The 13465-nt window shown below is 37.3% G+C and overlaps 3 protein-coding genes across 5 annotated transcripts in view; 2 read left to right on the top strand and 1 right to left on the bottom strand.

The window, feature by feature from the left end:
- The window catches only part of LOC105834199, a 62576-nt gene extending 50315 nt beyond the window's left edge, over positions 1-12261 (bottom strand). Inside the window, exon 1 of the mRNA XM_036291556.1 lies at positions 11857-12261. The gene's annotated coding sequence lies outside the window, so the exon portion shown is untranslated. The remainder of the gene's footprint in view (positions 1-11856) is intronic.
- Positions 1-13465, top strand: part of LOC118647184 (farnesyl pyrophosphate synthase-like) — a 43699-nt gene that overhangs the window by 3201 nt on the left and 27033 nt on the right. The gene's annotated exons all lie outside the window — the stretch shown is intronic.
- Positions 4999-7016, top strand: LOC118647185. The gene is made up of 3 exons (XM_036291558.1): positions 4999-5386; positions 5856-5951; positions 6305-7016. The coding sequence occupies exons 1-3, from the start codon at positions 5320-5322 to the stop codon at positions 6487-6489; spliced, it is 348 nt and encodes a 115-aa protein (XP_036147451.1). The 5' UTR covers positions 4999-5319; the 3' UTR covers positions 6490-7016.

Below are 13465 nucleotides of genomic sequence, written 5' to 3'. Positions count from 1 at the left end.
AAAGGCAATGCACGAAGGAAGCGCGTTCTTGTCCATCGACTTGCGGCTCCGAGTTCCAAAGTACAGCCGCTAATTTCAGATTACACAAAATGCAAATGCGCCATCGGCGCGCGCGTTGCGTCAAGGCCTCTTAAGTCGCACTTGATGCACCTGGGACGGGAGTGAGAAAAAGTTGCGGCAACCGTAGAGCGCGTCGAGCCGAGATAATTGGTCACGACGACGACGACGACAACGACGACGACGACAACGACGACGACGGCGTCCTCCCTTCTCGCGGGAACTAATCCTCTAATTTCGTGACGCGGGGGCCTCGAGTTTTGCCCGCCCGAGTTCGCGTTATCTTATCGACGCCGGGCTGAATCGTAGCAGCCATTGCTCAGCGCGCGACGTCACAGGTGTAATAAATTACGCTAATGTTAGCACAGGACGACACGTGGTGTCAGGGAGGTGGCCTTCCCTCCTCGTTTGCTCGTCGCGTCAACGCACGTGTCACATGACGATTTCTTAATGTCTCGATAAACGTGTGCGCCGGCCACGCCTATGTTTGCCGTCCTGCACCAACTGTGTGTGTGTGTGTGTGTGTGTGTGTGTGTTCCAACTGTGCACATTGGCAATTAACATTAAAATGGAATTTCTACGCGTGCAGGAAACAATTTTCCGCGCACGTCGCAGAGCCGAGCGTGAAATTAACTTCGTTTCGATGCCGCGCGCAGCGCGAAAACCATCGATTATTGTACAAAGTTATTTGTCCCGCCTCACAATACACCGGTATTGCATTTGATCCCGCGTACAAAGTAAATTAACCGCGTAGGAGGAGAGGGAAAAAAAATCCTGCAAGCTCGCGCGCCGCAGCTGCCTCCACCTTCGCGGGGCGGCGAAGCTATTATGATTAATGAACGAAGTTACCGTTAATTAATATTACCGCGATAACGTATTAACGAACGAAGTTACCGCTACAAGTAACGATGGAAGCCGGCGCACAATATTCCGCTTCCCGCGCGTACGCGCGCCCCGGGAGTAGCGTAATAGAGCGCCGAGGCGAACGTCAAAGGCACCCATAATGATAGAGCTCGATCATGCTGCGATTACTTCTCGATTCGTCTAGTCATCGCGACGACGGCGGGAAACTGTTACGTTACGGAGGTTTATTCGATGTCATCCATATTTCATGGAGCGATCTGGACCAGTAATCCGTTCGCAACGACGACAAACGGAGGTGACGATGATACGTCGACGGGCGAACGGTAATCCTGTTTGCAAGGATATTAATTTTTCTTTTTTTCACAATGGGAAACTCGATTATGCAGATCTCTTTAGAAACGAATGGACACTGAGAGAAATAGTGCCGAATGGATAATAACGAGAATTAAAAAGTGTTTAACACTTATTATCAAACCAATCATGTTACGCTTTTCTTTTTTTATAGATGACTATTATAATATTGAAATAAAAATAGAATATTTCCTGAGATTAAAAAGAAGCAATAATTGTCAAATAAAATATATCGGTAAAAAAATTCAATTTATTTGGATACCGCGTTTCCGCATTCCTTCACGTCAACTTTCCGTCTCGATTTTTCTCTCTATAGCTCGCGATTCAGCGGCTGGATGGAGCAATCGCAGAATCGCGTCTCGAAACGCGATTCCCAACATTGGGAATTGCGATTTTCGGACGCGTAAATGTGTGTGTGTGTGTGTGTGTGTGTGTGTACGTGTGAGTGACACGGTGATCTAATTTTCCATGTGTGCCGACAGGAGCCGGCTTATCCGCGCGACGCGACACGCGATTTCGCGCATCGCTCGCTTTGTCCCGCCCGTCTTTTGCTTCCTTTTCGCAGTCGGCGGTTTTTCACGGCACCGCGGCGCGTATCGGCCCCGAGCCTCGATCGATCGCGCACGCTTCGACGGCCCCAGCTAGCCGTGTCGTCATGACTTATGCTCCCGGCTCTCACGCAGGATCTCGCGAGCGCATGGCAAATATGCGAAAGCCGCAACGGAGACCGGCGGCGATTCGATTACGTTACGATCGAGCGCCGCAATAAATTCGTACTCTCGGGATAGTTATCGGTGGCTCTCCGATAACAGATGCGCCCGTGCCGGGGAGAAATCCCGATGAAAAAGAAGAAAAAATGGTAAATCCCTGAGCGTCCCGCGAGTTTTTGTTTGCAAATGAAATGTGCGGTGCAGAACTCGCGCGGCGATTTCGGCGCTTTTCTCTCTTTTTTTTTTTTTTTTTTTTTTTTTTTCTACAACGTAGTTCTGTCAGCGCCCGGCACTCTTGTTCACGCGACGCGGTCAGAAAATAAACGTAGCGGCGGGAACAACAAAAACGAACGCGCGCTGAGTCCGTGTCACGGAGGAAAGGAAATCTTGTATAAAATTATAGAAAATTTTATAGAAAGTTTTTTATAAAACGTTAGACATAAAATAAACTGATGCATTTTTAAATTACATTTAGATACTTAGAATATTATATTTTGTAAGAACTTTTTCTTACATTTTCTATAAAATGTTAAAAATAAAATAAACGGATGCATTTTTCATATTTAACGTATATTAAAGTCATTATATGTTATTTATACACCGAATGAAAATCCGTATGTGTTGCATTTAAAATCTGTATTTTAATAAAAAAATTTACCTTTTGCAACTTGATTGTGGAAGCGTTCATAACAAAAATATTATTTTAGATAATTTTATATCTAATCATCCACAATTTATCACAATGATTAGAAAATTTTTACGTGTTTATCTACAAGGAAAATCAATAATAACTGCGAACATATTTAAGCATACTGTGATAGTTCTCCATTAGACGTCAACCAAGGCACAAGAACAATGCAAAAGCAAAATCTTTTCGCCGTTACCATATTTTTGGTAGTCATACTCTCTACATTGCATTCAAGTAAGTGATGTAAATTTTTGACAACTTCTTTAATCGTTAATGGTTTTACAAATAATAATAGCACAAATTTTGAAAAAGTTAATTTATAACTTTGCTACACTGTACTGCCATTTTGGTACTATACAGCTATATAACTATATTTTAATATAATTCCTAACATTTTAGAATTTCAATAGTTTTTAATCTAATAAAAATAATTAGGAGAATATAGATAATAATTGTTATAGATTATTATACATTGATATTATTGAAAACAATAAATTATAAAATTATTAATTTCGTAACAATTGTATAATTAAAAACTTGCTTTTTCTTCTTTCTCTCTCTCTCTCTCTCTCTCTCTCTCTCTCTCTCTTTATTAATTAATTAATGTAATGTTAATTTTAATATATAGATATTTACACAAATATTTTTATTAGTTTATTGTTTTATCTACTTTTTTAAGGCAAGGCATTGAAATGTTATGGTTCGTTGTCAGACGGATCATATGTACCGATATTGTGTGAATACCCTCTGGATGGATCATGTATTAAATTTACAAATAGTAAGTGTTCAAAATAAGAAAATTTATGACTTTTACCACACATTGTGGATCCTACGTTCCAAATAATTTATAAGAGTAATGTTGTATCTATTAAAACGTTGGCTTTAGTTAGTTCTATTTTTTGAAATAACTACACAGTCCTGCGAAATTACACTTTTCTCAGTTTTAAGAATGGGTGGGGGTGATTCTTGTAGATTTTTTTGCGCTGAAAACGGATCTGAATGTGAAATTGCTCCAGCACGTCAGGTTTTTTTGAAATTTTAGCTTAAATGGTCAAAAAATGGTTATTTTAACCATTTTTATGAATTTCTTTTAGAGAACCAAATTTTTTCACAATTGCATCGCATATGTAATTAATTGGCGACCTCAAGAATCCCTGTGTAGGCGGAATAATAAAGAACTTGTCAAAAAGTAAGTTTGGCGCGGTAAAACGAGTGACTTTCTATGACTAAAAGTCTTGAATTCAATATTGTATATTTTTATTTTTAAAAATCGTAGAATAATTAAGGAAACTGGATTTTAAAGCTAAGTAGTAATACTATGCGATGCAATTGTGGAAAATTAAAAAAAAATTTGGTTCTCTAAAAGAAATTCATAAAAATGATTAAAATAGCCATTTTTTGACCATTTAGGTTAAAATTTCAAAAAAACCTGACGTGCTGGAGCAATTTTATAGTCAGATTCGTTTTCAGCGCAAAAAATCTACAAGAATCACCCCCCACTCATTCTTGAAACTGTACCTCACAGGACTATGCTATTATTGTGATAAAACAGTTTATTTGAATTTCATTCAATATTTGAGTTTTTTCTACTTTTCTGTTTAAATCTCTTGCAAAAACTCACATATACTACTCTTGTATGTCTAAGACATTTTATGAAGCGCTCAAAAATGCTTTAACGTTCTATTTATATGTATATATAAATATTAAAATTACAACATCTTTTTGCAGAGCTATATACCGATTTACGTGGATGCGCTATTAAAGAATTCTGTACATCTCAAGAGCCAATCTACAAATTCATCAGTTGTTATGAATGCAATACTGATCTATGCAATGCCTAAAATATGGTGTCAGCTATCACAATAATAACTTCAAGATTATTTGCTCTGTTCTGGTCAATTCAATAATTTTTATAAATTTTATTTATGATTTAATCTTAAATTTAATTTAATGCAGCTTGTTATATTACAATCTTCTTAATGAGCTGTTAATGTAATGCACAAATAATGTTATTAAAATATTTAATTCTGTTTAACTAGCAAGTGTGTTTTAATTCTAAATTATTTTAATTCATATTAATTATTACACTGGATGTTAAGCAAAAAAATATTAAAGGAATTTTATTTAATATATTACGTAATGTCCATGTCACGGAGGAAAGGAAATCTTCTATAAAATTATAAAAAATTTTATAGAAAATTTTTTATAAAATGTTAGACATAAAATAAACTGATGCATTTTTAAATTACATTTAGATACTTAGAATATTATATTTTGTAAGAACTTTTTCTTACATTTTCTATAAAATGTTAAAAATAAAATAAACGGATGCATTTTTCATATTTAACGTATATTAAAGTCATTATATGTTATTTATACACCGATTGAAAATCCGTATGTGTTGTAATTAAAATCTGTATTCTAATAAAAAAATTTACCTTTTGCAACTTGATTGTGGAAGCGTTCGTAACAAAAATATTATTTTAGATAATTTTATATCTAATCATCCACAATTTATCACAATGATTAGAAAATTTTTACGTGTTTATCTACAAGGAAAATCGATAATAACTGCGAACATATTCGAGCTGTGATAGTTCTCCATACTGTGATAGTTCTCCATTAGACGTCAACCAAGGCACAAGAACAATGCAAAGGCAAAATCTTTTCGCCGTTACCATAATTTTGGTAGTCATACTCTCTACATTACATTCAAGTAAGTGATGTAAATTTTTGACAATTTCTTTAATCGTTAATGGTTTTATAAATAATAATAGCAAAAATTTTAAAAAAGTTACTTTATAACTTTGCTACACTGTACTGCCATTTTAGTACTATACAGCAATATAACTATATTTTAATATAAATATTCTTAAAACTTTAGATTTTCAGTAATTTTTAATGTAACAAAAATAATTGGGAGAATATAGATAATAATTGCTATAGATTATTATACATTAATATTATTAAAGACAATAAATTATTAAATTATTAAATTCGTAACAATTGTATAATCAAAAACTTGCTTTTCTCTCTCTCTCTCTCTCTCTCTCTCTCTCTCTCTCTCTCTCTCTCTCTCTCTTTATTAATTAATTAATGTAACGTACATTAATTTGGATAATTTTAATATATAGATATTTACACAAATATTTTTATTAGTTCATTGTTTTATCTACTTTTTTAAGGCAAGGCATTGAAATGTTATGGTTCGTTGCTAGATGGATCATATGTATCGATATTGTGTGACGTCTCTATGGATAGATGTGTTAAATTTACAAATAGTACGTGTTTAAAATAAGAAAATTTATGACTTTTACAACACATTGTGGATCCTACGTTCAAAATAATTTATAAGAGTAATGTTGTATTTATTAAAATGTTGGCTTTAGTTAGTTCATTTTTTTTTTTAATAACTATTATTGAGATAAAACAGTTTATTTGAATTTTTTGGCATATTTGAGTTTTTTCTACTTTTCTGTTTAAATCTCTTGCAGAAACTTACATATACTACTCTTGTATGTCGAAGACATTTTATGAAGCGCTCAAAAATGCTTTAACATTCTACTTATATGTATATATATATATATATATATATATATATATTGTAAATTAAAATTACAACATCTTCTTGCAGAGATAATTACCGATTTACGTACATGCGCTATTAAAGATTTCTGTACATCTGAAGAGCCAATCTTCAAGTTCAGCAGTTGTCATGAATGCCATGATGATCTATGCAATGCTTCCGCCAAAAATATGGTGTCAATTATCACAATAATAACTTCAGGATTACTTGCTCTGTTCTGGTCAATTCCATAATTTTTATAAATTTTCTTTATGATTTAATCTTGAATTTAATTTAATGCAGCTTGTTACATCACAATCTTCTTAATGAGCTGTTAATGTAATATTCAAATAATATTATTAAAATATTTAATTCTGTTTAATTAGCAAATATGTTTTAATTCTAAATTATTTTAATCCATATTAATTATTACACTGAATGTTAAGCAAAAAATATTAAAGGAATTTTATTAAATATATTACGTAATGTAACTTGGTCTGATTTGAAAAGAACGGCACAAAAAAATAAGTTTGTTTTTGGCAATAACTTCCGACAAAACCTTCGCCGACCGTAAAGATCTTAATTAAATTAATTTTGCCGTGCCAATAGTTCCGATTTGATTTATTCTTGCAAACCTGTTTTTTTTTTGTGCAAATATATATAACACGTTAGAATATAAGTTTATTTTAAAACATCTTATTTGTGAAATGATAAATTATCTGTATAAAAAATTGTTTCGAAAATACTACTAGTATATAAAATGAGATATATCTGTTTAAGACTTTAATTGTTATTGTTATATTGCCACATTCTGCTCCTCTGTTTTTTCTATTCCTCAACCGTTGCCACCGCCCTGCCGCCCGCTTCCACCCGGCGATTTCTTGCGTGCGCCTTACCTGCAAGCAGCAGGGAAATGCGGACTCGCGCGGTTTCTCTCTCATACCATAGTAATTGCGTTGGATTGGCCTAACGATTCAGGATACGCAATCTCTCTCTCTTTCTATCCTACCGGCTTCCCGTTTTGCTTTTCCCTTCATACCTTTCCGACCTGACTCGACCGACATTCGGCGGATATTTGTTCGCGGCTAGCGAATTTCCTCCGGTACGATTTAATTGTGGCACGAGTTGCGAAATGCGCTCGGTCGTTCATGCGGCGAAACAGCCGCGGCTGTAAGATTTATTATACGACGGTCGACGCGCAAAGAGCGCGCGGCCGCACGATCTCTCGCGAAATTGAAACAGAGAGGTGCAATTAATGAACCTCTCTGCGGCTGCGGCACGCGATCACCGTGTGTTCGTTACACGCGCGTCATTCTTTTTTTTTTTTTTTTTTAATCGTAGAATCGCGCGCGGAACGTCCGCGAAAAGCGCGTCGCGGCGAATTTTTTACGGGCAAACAAGTCGTTTCAGTGTCCCGTCCGTTCGCGTTGAAATTGAAATTAGGAGCAGCGGAGAAATGGCGAGTAATCAGGTTTGGAAGGCAATCGTCAAAGCAAGTGTCTATACGAGGATGTAAAAATTACGTACGTTTTTTCGCCATAATAAATTTATTTCAATATAACTCATGCGAAATTAAAGTCTCGCCACGTTCACGCCTGTACGTGCATCCGTGAAAATGGGGGAAGGCATCGAGCAAAAAGGAAAGAGGAAAGGAAAGGAGGAGGAACAAATCCGATCTGCATTGCGATCACGCGGAAATACGCTTTCCACGGAAAAACTTTCCTCCTGCGTTCGCGGCCGCGATATTTCACACGCGTCTCTGGACCGTCCGCAGGATATCCGTTTTCTCGCACACATAACGCGCGCCACGAAAGTGGTCGGGTGATGAAGGAACAACGGCGGAAAGAAAGCACGACGGGCACGTCGATCGCGAAAGGCGTTAGCGAGAAACCAAATCCGGTTCCGTGCGCGGGCCGCGGGTTGCTTCGCACGTAGCGCGGCCGTGTCCACATTTGTACTCGGTCGTCTGTGCAACGCGAAAGAATTGCACTTCCTAGTCGCCGAGGTGTAACGATATTGACTCCGTGGGTTCAACGTTCCATGGGAAACCGCTCGTACCCTCTGCGGCGTACGCGCGTTTCGCGTTAATGATGACGATCCGAGTTATGTGATCGCGGTTGAAAAGTTTAGGGAGAACTTCCGATCGCGTTTGAGGAAATGCATCACGAAATGAAATGTAGAGACGGTTGCGCGATACAATGCAAAATTTAGACTTCCGTTTACTCTTTGTTATTAAAATTACTCTTAAAGTCGTGGTAATTGTGAGACAACGTAAACCTTGAAAAATTTCACTATACTTTTAACAAAATTTACTCAAATTTTAATAAAATTTGGCAAAGTTTTAGTAAATTTTGTTAGAAATATAGTGAAATTTATTAAAATTTTAGTAAATCTTGTTAAAAGTATAGTAAAATTCTTCGAGGTTTACGTTATCTCGGAATAATTTTTAAGAGAAAATTCTCTCCGTTATATCAATCGAACATTTAATTAAAATTATTTCCAAGCTTGATTATAATTATCAAACTCATTGTTACCAGCGCGCCCTTAACTTTTTTCATCCCCTTACCGAGTTTAAAGTTAAGCTACACTGGTGTAGACGGGTCTTGGATCCCAGACGCGTAAAACTCATTCGCTCGGCTTCGTATTTAATAATTTAAAACACACGCGTCAGTCCCGTTTTCATCTTGAAACGTACGTGAAGTTTCCGAGATAAGGGCGTATCGCGAGAAGCGCGGTCATCCCCGTCGAGCAATTACCCTCATTTTAACGGGGACCGATCCTCGATCTCGCGCCAAGTTTCCCCGGGTTAACGACGGTTTCGTGGGCGCGGGGGATGAAAGAAGCCGCGTATCCCCGCGTGCACCTGTGTGCAATCGTGTCTTCACGGGCGCGCGAATGACGGTCGTTAGTTCCCCGTTAACGCACGCTTCGTTATCCTCGTTAGTGGAAAGTACGCGCGCGGGCGCGAAATGCATGATTTCGCGTCTCTAACGAGCTCGACCGACCGGATACCTTCGATTCCGCGATGCTCCGTAAGCGACTAGAAATAGTTTGGAGGAGGCACAATGGAGCCGCAAGACATACGTTGTTTCAAAAAATTTTAGAATCCCTAATTTTCTATTTTGATTCTTTTTATTGAATAATTGTCTTGAAATTTGCAAGAGATCTTTTGTGGTCGATTTTTACACAAGGCCGAGATCTATACAAGTGATCTCTTCTGACAAAATACCCGTAGGCATGTGCTCGCGAATTTGGAGAAAGGGAGAAATAAATGAAATTCGCGGTTTCCCGGGAAGGAGGATCGAGCTACGCTCGAATAATCGCGCTACGCGTTAGAAAAATATCATTTCTCGCGCTAGAAAAAGCGATCGTTCAAACTTCACTTTTCTTCTTTTAAGTGACGGTTATCTTCAGAAAGAATTTTCTTGATAATAGTCTTAAAATATGCTCGTTATTTACTTAAAATTTTTCTATATGTACAAACATAAAAATACATATTTTAATTTACTTAAATTAAGTAAACATCGTTTATTTAAAATATCTAATAAAATCATATATTTATCATAAGCATTAAACGTTTATCTTTAGCATCAAATTTATTCAAAATATATTCTAAATTCTAATAATATACTTTAATTTTTAAAAAATTCCATTTTTTTATTATTTTGATATTTTATCAATAAAATTTTAATATTTAAAAAAAAGGATAAATTCTTATTTTGAGTGTATATGTTTTTTCTCAAATTTGACAAATATATTTTTAAACAATTATTAAGAAAATATTCTTTATTAAAGATAAATATTAAAAGAAAAAGAGTAACTTTTGTAATCTCTTTTTGGTGAAATTAATATTTTTCTGTGCGAATATCCATATCTTTAAAGATTCAACGCAGTTCTATTGACATACGAAGACACAAGAGTGTCAGATATGGAAGGAATTACCATAATTTATACAAACGCGAGAAAGGAGCGGTGAAAAGATAAAAGATCCGATCCTACGTATGACGTCACAACTGAAACGTCTCTACGCGAATTGCTTTTGCACCCGTTCCACGGACGGTGAGAGCTCGATCAATGTCATCGGATTTCTTTTTCTACCGCTAACGGATGTTCTATACGTAATCCATAGACAGACACGCGCAGGTTTTCCTTCTTTAAATCCAAGGCACTCGGAGCTTAACCACGATTGAGAGTCTCGCGGAAACGATTGCGCGCTCTCATTTTCGAAACTCGTTTCTTCCGTTCGCGGTGACACGCGACGTGTCGTTTCCTCCGTGCTCTCAGCCTTACTGCAAACAATGGATAAAATAATACGCGATTAAAAGAACGTTGAATTTGCACATGAAATTAATATCTTCCTTTCGATTATTTACATGAAAAATTATGTAAAAATTTTACAAACGTGCCTTATCTTTTATTATTAAATGAATAAATCAGTAATGTTATTTATAGATAAAAAGGACGTAGTATTATCGCCTTTGTAGATTATATCTGTCACTTATAATATCTCCATTATTAAGTTGATTAATTATGAAATAATTTCTTTAGTAGCTCGTTATTATGCAATACTGCTACCTCAATATTTATAATAGCTGAGATTTGTTATAAGTTTTTATTTTTGATTTTATTTTCAAAATTGTTTCATTGTATATTTTAGAATAATAATTTAATTATACATTTTTTCTCATTCTTTTTAAGTCTCGAGTTATCATACAGTGTCATTACATTTTTATAAATAACATTCTAAGTAATAATTATATTTCGTTACTTTAAGTGTAGAATCGATTGAATAACATATTGGTGCAAAATGTTTAGTTTAAAATATTAATCATTAACAAAGTTATTGTACATAAAATATAAATAAAAAGGGAGAGGAAAAGGTGTATACCACTATTATTTTTAGATTAATTACCAATATGTTTATTGATATATTTTTGCGTGTAAAATATGTCTGTGGCTTCCGCATGTGATATTGCAATAATGTATGCTAACAATGGAATTGTGTGCCGATTAAAGCGTTCATTAATTTTTGCTATAAATCAAAATATTTATTATATATTCGACCACATGTGTTCATATTCTCTTTCACGTTATAATTGAACGGTTTATTAGTACGTTTAATTATCACGTGGCGTAATTCTTCGGCAAATTTATTTTAAATCACACTACCTCACGTGTCAATAATCCGTGTTAATGAGAAAACGTCAGAACAATGGCAAATAAAAGATAATCCCTCCACCGGAAAAATATCTCTGATAACAATTGCAGCTCTTAGCGATAAAATAATAATAGTCGGTTTTCAACGTTTTCCAGTATTCTCTCGGCCAAATCCAGAATCGCAAATTACAATTTTTCTTTCACTTTACGTCTTCGTACGACAGCATAGCTTCAAAATATGCAGCAGACGCATTGCACGTCAGTGCAATATGAAAATCCCTGATTTCTTTTGTTTCGTTTATGAAAACTGTTATTTGTTTTTACGAAAACGCCGTATTTGTGTCGTCGGGGAAAAAAAATTAAAATCACACGAGCGAAGTTTGATTAGAATGTATCGCGATTACTAAAGTGACTGAAAGAAGTTTTGTTATTTTATTTTAAAAAAAAAACATTAAAATACTTACGGTTGCGAGTTAACGTGAACCGCTTGAATTCTGCCTCTGGGGGAGAAGAGGCGACTCCTCAAACTCAGCAGTGACACACAATAAGCATTCTTGGGGTCAAGGAAAGAGGAAGTAGGTGGTCCACTACGCAGGGAGGTACGCACCCCCTCGGCCCACCCTCGGCGATTCGTGTATGACCGCACGCACCGCGAAGCACCGGGACGCGCGCACCGCGAAATCTCACTGAATGAAAACGTATTGGTCTCTTTCTCTCTTTCTCTCTCTCAAAGCTGGAGCAGAGGATAAACACCCCGGAGTGCACGGCCAGGTCAGAGCTCCCCTCCTACTCGTTTCTCTCTCCGACGCGCTAGCGGACGACGAACCGTCGGTCGCGAAGGGTGGCGGTCGACTGAGCCGCTGAGCCGCTGCGCACCTCCCTCCACCGAGCTCCACCGATCACCGTGCATGGTCCGTGAGCACACGCGTGACTCTCCTGCGAGACCGTGTGTACACGCGCGCGCGCGCGCGTGTATGCGTGCCCGGGAAGGAATATACTCTCTCAGCTTGCACAATCGCCTATACTCCTTCACGTGGCGACAATGTATGCCACGGGAATCTCTCGGCGACTCTTTCTGTTTTCGCTTCCACGATGAGAGGCTCTCGCTCCGCGATGATTCGATGACGGTTCACTCGCGATTGAACGTTTTTTTTCTTCTTCTTCTTTTTCACGTGAGAGACTCTCAGCCGAACTCCGTTCGGTCTCCCCGGCGACGAGTCGAATTTAGGACACCTGGATCCGCTCGCGCGGATACCGAGCGTCTAAACGAGTCTTTGGTTGGTCCCCCGATGAATGGAGATTTATATTACCATTGTTCCTCTGGTATATGCGACTAGGCGCGATAAAGGGGCATTTTTATCGGCACTCTCCGACTTTCCCAGCACGGCTGTCCGCGCGTCGCGCATTTATACATCTTGACTAGTGTCGTGAATATTATGCATTTTAAAATTGGGGTCAATGTGTTGGGGTCCGCGCGCCGGCATGACCGCGCAAAAAGGTCCGGGCGGTAATCGCAATTCATTACGGGAAAAAAACGTGACGTACCCGTGGGACACTTGTTTCACAAGTGAGCTGGTTCTTATCGCTGATTTTGTACACTCTCCCGCGCAAATAAGGGCGTCCTCTCCAAAGAACTTTAACTGCATAATGAAATTTTCAGGGCGCTCTGAAAATACCCTTTGTCTTCCGCCTCTTGCAACGCACAATGAAACGCACTGTAAAGGACCACGGGTATAGAGGTAATAAAAGCCGTTTCCATAGCGACTCTCGTTATTAAAGGGAATAATTATTGAACAAAAAGAGATAATGGAGATCATTCTGTGAAACAGCAGAGACGTATAATCGTGAATAACCTTTTCAATGCTCGTAACGTGATCCGGAAATCGCGTGCTCTTTACGAGCGAATTCCCGATGCCGATAGTCAGACAAATAGGTGTGGTTTCTGCACGTTACACACAAATTTTTCTTGATCTTAATCGTAATTATGTTTCAAAAAATAGATAAGGCTCTTACATTCTAATTTATTTTCTTATATTTGGCACTGATCATATTCTACAGAAAATAATTATACAC

This window comes from Monomorium pharaonis, chromosome 8, assembly GCF_013373865.1.
Source record: "Monomorium pharaonis isolate MP-MQ-018 chromosome 8, ASM1337386v2, whole genome shotgun sequence".
Classification (NCBI taxonomy): domain Eukaryota; kingdom Metazoa; phylum Arthropoda; class Insecta; order Hymenoptera; family Formicidae; genus Monomorium; species Monomorium pharaonis.
Note: the sequence above shows the minus strand (reverse complement) of the source record. Positions and strands in the feature narration are given on the sequence as shown.